General features: G+C 38.8%; 2 protein-coding genes across 3 annotated transcripts in view; one reads left to right on the forward strand and one right to left on the reverse strand.

The window, feature by feature from the left end:
- SLC35A1 (solute carrier family 35 member A1) overlaps positions 1-4,325 on the forward strand; it is a 21,862-nt gene extending 17,537 nt beyond the window's left edge. Inside the window, exons 6-8 of the mRNA XM_019537723.1 lie at positions 905-1,081; positions 1,427-1,561; positions 3,032-4,325. Coding sequence (XP_019393268.1) covers positions 905-1,081; positions 1,427-1,561; positions 3,032-3,162 — 443 coding nt within the window. The 3' untranslated portion in view covers positions 3,163-4,325. The remainder of the gene's footprint in view (positions 1-904; positions 1,082-1,426; positions 1,562-3,031) is intronic.
- Positions 4,326-6,609: 2,284 nt separating this feature from the next.
- RARS2 (arginyl-tRNA synthetase 2, mitochondrial) overlaps positions 6,610-7,878 on the reverse strand; it is a 61,266-nt gene continuing 59,997 nt past the window's right edge. For both annotated transcript variants that reach the window (XM_019537721.1, XM_019537722.1), the window contains one exon: positions 6,610-6,726. In XM_019537721.1, coding sequence (XP_019393266.1) covers positions 6,640-6,726 — 87 coding nt within the window. In that variant the 3' untranslated portion in view covers positions 6,610-6,639. The remainder of the gene's footprint in view (positions 6,727-7,878) is intronic.

Genomic DNA, 7,878 nt, shown 5'->3' on the forward strand with positions numbered 1-7,878 from the left:
TAAAGCTTGTTCAATGGGCTTTAGTTAAAGCGCCCCCCACTGCCATATTTCAGCATGGGGACACTGATACATGTGACGCTCTGGGTACTTAGAGCCACTTAATTAAAGCACTCCTCCACCTCCTGAAGCATGTGTACGCCAAATAGTACTAGACTTTCTGATAGAAAAATTAGCATTATGCAAAGTACACATTTAAAGAAATAAAGAACTGGCTCTGAGTAGTTGTTAAAACAGATTCATTATCCAATGTGAGTATTTTCAGTGGGTTCTACAGGAATCTGTACTATGCATGAGGTTTTAACACTCTCCATCTACTATCTAGAAGTAAAAATAAAATCACTCTTGATAACATGCAGATAACAGACTGTCATAATCTTAAATAATGAGGAAAAAGTTGTGGGGAGCTATAGGGATTGCTGTAAACAAGATCCATTCATACAAAATGGATTAATGTCCCCAAGTGTATAACCAAGGAATACAAGTCCAAACCATTAAACCAGTGGTTTTCAGCCTTTTTTCATCTGTGGACCCCTAAAAAATTTTAAATAGATGTGCAGTCATCTTTCATAGTCATTTTTTCACAGAGCCCTTAGACATAGTCTACAAACCCCCAGGGTCCACAGATCACAGGTTGAAAAATCAGTGGATTAAACTATCAAGGGAAGCAGTAGGTAGTTCAGCTCTTGATTCAAATTAAGAACAGTCATTTTCTAGAAGATCAATTTCAATAAAACAGATAATTGGGCTCAATACAGAGCTAACTCAATGAAGTATAATGAGTTGTGTTACATTGGAAGTCAAATTAGATTATCTTAATGTCCTTTTAAATTAACCTGTATGAATCCCTGAGTCTTAGAATGACATCTGTATTCTTTATGAAATCTGTCTGTCTCTCTCCCTTCAGGAGTCTATTTTGAGAAGGTACTAAAGAGTTCGGATACTTCCTTGTGGGTGAGGAATATCCAGATGTACTTGTCTGGGATTGTGGTGACTTTAGGTGGTGTCTACATATCAGAAGGAACTCAAGTTCTCGAGAAAGGATTTTTCTATGGCTATACATATTACGTCTGGTTTGTCATTTGTAAGTATTTGCCATCCTGTTTGCTGTACAGCCTTATTGGCTATAGCTAGTTTTACTTTTAATATATAACCTGTCTGCATAAAACTCACAGGCTCAGAGCATTCCCTTGCTTTTCTAAGGAAATAAGTCCCTCTGCAACTGCTTTTTCAGTACAACCTGAACTACTGAGCGACCAACATTTTAGTTGCATTTAATCTGTTAGATGCTATTGAGACTGTTGGTTTCAGTGTGTGGTTTTAAGTCGTGCGTTATCAAGAGTGCGTTATCAAGAGTCAGATAGTAGTGTAAATAAAACATGCATCTTTTCCTATTCAGACCAGTAATGACATCCTGCTTGTTTCTCAGTTCTTGCCAGTGTTGGAGGCCTCTACACTTCTGTTGTTGTTAAATACACAGACAACATCATGAAAGGCTTTTCTGCAGCAGCTGCCATTGTCCTTTCTACTGTTGCATCAGTGATGCTCTTTGGCTTACAGATAAGTAAGTTGCTTTTTTGGTTCTTCGAAGCAAACTCCTAATACAAATTCAGTCTTCTTGCCTAGGCTGGTTACAATACACATAATTTATATGCTTTTGAGGGTTTGTTTCCCCATTCCTACTTCGGTGTGTCATTTTCAAGAATGAAACAGTAAACAGTACTCTGACCATAATCTCTCTTAGATACTTCAGTCTTATGAGTTTCTGAAGTGCTGGATCACTTTGTTCTACGGGAGGATGAAGTTTAGATGTAAATTCCTCCTATTTCCTCACAAAGAGCTGTTTATCAAAAAAGTGTACTGGAGCCTGCAATTGTTTTAATCTCTCCTCCACGCCAATTTCTGAACCAACTTCTGAGGTTGCTACAGTACTTTTAAGTGTTGTTCATTAACGCTGAACTAGTCCTAACTGCTTAATTGTTTTTAGTTATTTCTGAAAGGAAGGTGCCCTGTACACAGGTAATCAGTGCAGTGTGTGATAATACCAGTTTCCCTCTTATTTTTTTTATTGTGTTGTTGCTACCACATGGTTGAATGGCTCAGCAGATATTGGGCTCCTGACTTATACAACAAGCATCCTGAGGGAAGGATCTGATGGTCTTAAAGAAGGATTTTCTTGGACTTTTTCACTTTATTTGCTGTTTTATATACTCATGGTTCAGCAGGAGCCTGACACTATTTCATAGACCAGCTTCTCTTGCTTGATCTTCCAACGTAGATGTAATCCTGTGTCTTTCTACCATTGAAGGGGTAATACGAGAGTCAAAAAGCAAAAATGAGAACAGGAGAATGGTGTCGAAATTGGCTTAATGATGTGAGGCAGGATATTAATGAGATGAAATGTGGAAGTAAACTTTACAGAAAAAGTCTTTCTAAGTGGCTTGGGGAAGGAGCTGTGGATGAATGCAACTTTACTTTTAAAACCAGAATGACTGACTGAGACACTAGACTAGAGGGAACAGACATGGACTGGCTGATCTACAGGTCTTTAGGGCTATTAACTGCTATAAGAACCTCATTCTTAGTAAGTACTTACATTGTAGGTTTGGAAAAGCAAACTGGCACCATTGCTTATGCATGAATCAACAATGTTACCAACAGTATTTGTAGAGGCAAATCATGAGTTTGCTTAAACATGTTTGCCTCAGCCCACTTAGATAAGGCAGAATAAACATAGCACTGTGGGACATTGTTCTGCTTTTCTGATCATATTCTCATTCATGAATTGACTGTTTTGGCCTCATAATGCTTCCTATAAGTGCGCAACGTTTTCCCTGTCAAAGCATGACACTGAATTCTACAGATTAACAGGATAACAGTTCAAAGGCACAAATAGGCTATTCTCCTTGATAAGGATGATTATTTAAATAGTAGAATTTAGCTCTGTAAAAACTAAATCTCTTGTAAAAGTAGTCTTCCTGTCCCTTCCTTTTCCCAAGGCATGTGTATTTAAACAGTTTTGTTTTTTTTCCAGCTATAACCTTTGCACTTGGTGCTGTCCTTGTGTGCGTTTCTATATACCTGTATGGCTTACCGCGACAAGACACCACAAAAATCCAGCCATCAGAGCCAAAAAGTTTGAAAGAGAGACTTATGAATGTGTGATGTTGTTTGTCCTAACAAAAGCAACAGACAATGCAAACAACAGACTTGAAATAACTGGATTTTTTAAACTTAGCCTTAAGTTAGTCATGGGAGGGCTTGACTTAACATAAAAACAGAAGTAAATTGGAATTAAATGAAGGGTTTCCACGGGATGAGAGATTCCAAGCTGGTGAAGGAGTATTACATGTAAAATATTTTATTTCATATTGGACTATGAAGAGCCTATGTATCTGCAAAGGAGAATGAAAGAACCAACCATTGTAGAGAAAGAGGAAAAAAAGACTGGTTTCTTGTATATTTGATACCGTATGTATCATGTCATTTGTGGGCAGAAATGCCCAGAAGCTTCAGAAGAATATTTTGTTGCCAAAGCTCCTTCTTATACTATTTTGGCAATGGATTTCTGAAAATGTTGGTCTGATTTTCCTAGGGAAAGAGAAATTTTCCTAAACCAACCTGCGTATCATCTTGAATACCAACTGGTTGCTCATTTCCATTGGTAACTTTAAAAAAGATACCAAGAGTGGACTGTAAAGAGAAAAAAAAAGTATCATACTTCATCTACACTGAACATGCTTTGGGCATTACTTTCGTAATATGTAAAGTTTGCCAAAACGGACTAGAGTCAAAATTCACATTAAGAGGACCATTTGTTTTCCACTATGGCTTGAAAAGTATAGTTGCAATATGAACATAGTGTGCCCTGATAAAACTGTTGTAAAGTGTTCCACTTGTTAGGTATATTTTATGAAGTCAGATTTCATTTAGTGGGGGAAGCCGTTGAATACCTGGGTAAGTGTTCTCTGCATATCTCCAAATTAAGTCAGCACACATGGTTTGTACACATCAGATGGACAAATTTTATCTTTCTTCCAAATAGCACTACATGCCACTGCACAGAGGCAATTGCTGCTTTTAAAATTTCAAAGAATGTTTCTAATGTTTGCTTTAGTGAGTGAAATTTTTTTGTAGTTTGAACAAATGCCTTATGTTAGAACCCTACTTTTGTTAGCCTGGGACTCTAGGATACCTAGATAAATTCAATGCCCCCCCCCCAATGGACACAATGCACTTTTGTACAATTTTATTTGTAGAAAATTGGTTTTGGTGCATCTTTTTAGGTTGAATTTCATAATGAATTAAATTCAGAAGAAGAATGTGAATGTTTGAGTTTGAGCATTTGAATGTTTATTTTAAAGCAGGAGTTCCTGCCAAAATCAAGATTTGTTTTAAAACACATAGTGCTTGTACAGTTGTGTAAACTTTCCCACACTGACAGTAGTGGATGCCCTTGTGTTCGTTAGAATAAGCCATTTGTGCATTTCTGGAGTGAGTTACAAGAGGACTTACCCCTCCAAAGCACATTTGCAGTTATTTTTCTCCTGTATTTTAAAAGTTGAAGAAAGACTTACACAAACAAAATGGAAGTAGCAGTACTGAATGTACCTGGGTGTATCCTTACACTACTCCAGAGAGCTTAGGAGGCTTTTCTGTCCATAATGGCAGCGGTAACAGGCAGAACAGAGAATTGAGCCAAAAGATAGTGGTTGACTCTATTCAGGCTCTCTAAAGCCCTGAAATTATAGGGAGCAGGAATATGGGTTGGGGTATAATGACATGACAGTGGTGGTGGCGGCAGACATACCCCATTCTCCACTACTGCTGCCTGTAGGAATTTTCTCTGCTTGACAGAGGCATCCAAGAGTGGGAGAACTCTGCTGCATGAGAGGGAGATGGGGTTAATAGCTGAATATCAAAAGCTGCCCTGGGACTTACGATTACTGAAAAGAAAGAAATAGTAGCTTGGGAGAAGATTCATTACTTCCTTGCTTCAGACTCCTTCCTTTTTTTTTTTTTTTTTTTTCCTATTTTGCCTTGTTTTTGCCAGAGGAAACAAGATGAAGGATTCAAGGGGAAGGGGACTATTCAGTTCTTTCATGAGGCAGGAATGGGCAAACCAACTGCTGTTTATGCATCTCTATCAGTTGAATTTCATTTACCTGAAGTGGGGCATATTAAGAGCACTGATAGCAAGAAGAAAGATCTGGATAATGTTTACATGGTGGAAAAGGTCATCATTTAAAACACCTTGCCAGTGCTATACTTCAGTGCAAAGGATACCAGGTATACTACTTCTTTGCAAGAAGAAAGTAAATATTAGTTTGTTTCCCTTTCTAAATTCTTGGGTGCTTATCTGATTTACTTTTCACCATACTCATTTGATTCAGTGGGGGTGAGGGGGAAATCAAATCAGGCTCCGATTCATAAAATGAGAATGTTCTTTCCTTTATTCTTCCCTTCATCATAAATTTAGATTCCTTAGTTCATTTTAAACAGAGCATTAAGATTGAGTTTGGCAGGGGTGGTGGCTGCCTGTAGAACTAGCCTACAAGAACACAGTGGCTTATTTTGCTGGTCTGACAAACAAGGTTTTTTGTTACTTGCAGTCATTCACAATAGCAGTGGACAATCTACTATCTTCATGTGGCTCTTACGTGCCATAAGAATGACATTGCACATGGTGCTCAGTAAGTACCATTAATAAATTGTGATGTGGTAACTGCTGCTTTTGTTTCATTATCCCCAGAACTAGTTTCAATATAAAAGATAAATGGGTGGTGAAAAGTGGGAGACAAAAAGAACAATGTGAAATCCAGAAGAAACAAAATAACCAACATTAATTTGCTTAAATGGAATCACATCATTATGACACACATCGCTATTATACTAAGTTTAGATGAGCTTAATCACTACAAAGTGCAAAAAGGCTTGGAACATGGAAACATTTGAGTATGTTTAGACAACCTTAGATTACAAAAGTTAAACCTACTTTTGTAGACTATAAACATGAGTTAAGAGTAAGTGAAAGGGAAATGTTCAGTGAGATGCTTCACTTCTGAATATCCATAAGGATTTGAGTCGGCGCTAGTGTGAGGCAACCTGATTGAAACAAATCAAAAGCCTCTCAGCTGTTGCCTGACAACGTAGCTATTCCTTAGACAGTATGCAATTTGATACATTATCAACTAGGAAATTACTAGTTACAACAGGCAGAAAGATGATGGGGCTCTTGTGTTGAAAGATGCATTTGCAACTGAAAACTCTTACATGGAGAAAATTTTAATTTTAAAACTGTAGATCAAGGGGGGAAAAATTCTTTAGCACTACAAAGACATGGTCTTGCACTCTTGCTTACAAAATACATACCTCAGTCGCTTTGTTTTCATTTATACCTGACCAGCAATTTATACTGACGCAAATCAACCAGCCTCGGTTACTTCAAACACTAAAATGATTAATGGGAGAGAGCAAGTGAGTGGTGCAGACAACAGGGTCCTATCCATAAGATGCTGCAAATACTATATTAATGCACAAGTGAAAGTGCAGATTTTGGGTACAAATGATTGTTACAACAGCTTGACATCTATAAAAAAAATTACTAGAAAATTTTCATTTACATTGCAGGGGCCCTTTTTATTACATCTTTAATACAGGTGTGATTCCAAGGAGTTTCATTCCATTAGCTAAAACCAAACGTGCTGCCTGGAAGAGGCAGAGTCTCGCCTGCAAAACAAAGAGATGAATCAGTCAGTCACATTATCTTCTCTGATCAGCTGTGTAAACTAATGCAGCCAACCATCATCTTTTCCAGGAAATGGTTAGGAGCAGCCTGTTTTAAAGAGAAGATACCATTTCAGAAAGTCATCTTTTTTTTTTCTTTTTACAATGTCTGAGAAAGGGTTGGAAGTTTGGGATGCATACAACATAGACAGTATAAAATGGTAGGTAACTAATAGCTCCAGAGCTACTTTCATCTTCAGTCAAGGGATCAAATGGTGATAATGGTGAAATGGTACTGATTTCAAATTTTGTATAGACCATTTCACAGTCTCAAGCCAGACAGTGAATAGGGGATGGAGTTATGCAGTTACATTCAACACAGACCACAGAGGAAAAATGTTTTTCAGCTGTTGAAACCTATCCAAGGGGTGACCAGAGATGGCTGTGATTGTATGAGATGATATAGCCTGCAAGAACAGAGTAGCAAGCAAAACAGGTGAATTATTCATTTTTTACTAGAAGTTTTCAAGGCTGTTGATATATTTGTACTCCCTTAATATGGATTTTAAGATCTTAACATCTATAATATACATTTGATGGACATATTATACATTGCAGGGGTAATGTGGGGCCCCTGCAAAGTACGCTGGGCAATCTGGTGGTTGCGCCAGAGAAGAAAGCGGAACTCTTCAACCAATTCTTCACCTCTGTTTTCTTGTGCAGGGACCAGGACTTCCCCGCTGTGATGCCAGACAGACTTGAGGGGAACGCCTCCAGACCTCAGGTTGGGGAGGACCGGGTTAGAGAGCATCTGGAGGAGCTGGATGTGTTCAAGTCAGTGGGTCCAGATGCTCTCCGTCCCAGGGTGTTGAGGGAGCTAGCTGGGGTTATTGCAGGGCCCTTGGCACGGCATTACGAGCGCTCGTGGTGCTCGGGCCAGATGACTGGAAGATAGCTAACGTGGTCCCCATCTTCAAAAAAAGGGAAGAGAGAGGACCCGGGCAACTATAGGCCCGTCAGTCTTACCTCTGTCCTTGGGAAACTCTTTGAGAAGATCCTCAAGGAGCACATCTGTGATGGGCCAGCTTCAGGAATGATGCTCAAGGGCAACCAGCACGGTTTCATTAGGGGCAGGTCATGTCAGACCAACCTGAT

The sequence above is a fragment of the Crocodylus porosus genome, unplaced genomic scaffold (assembly GCF_001723895.1).
Source record: "Crocodylus porosus isolate Cpor-Errol unplaced genomic scaffold, CroPor_comp1, whole genome shotgun sequence".
In the NCBI taxonomy this organism is placed as follows: domain Eukaryota; kingdom Metazoa; phylum Chordata; order Crocodylia; family Crocodylidae; genus Crocodylus; species Crocodylus porosus.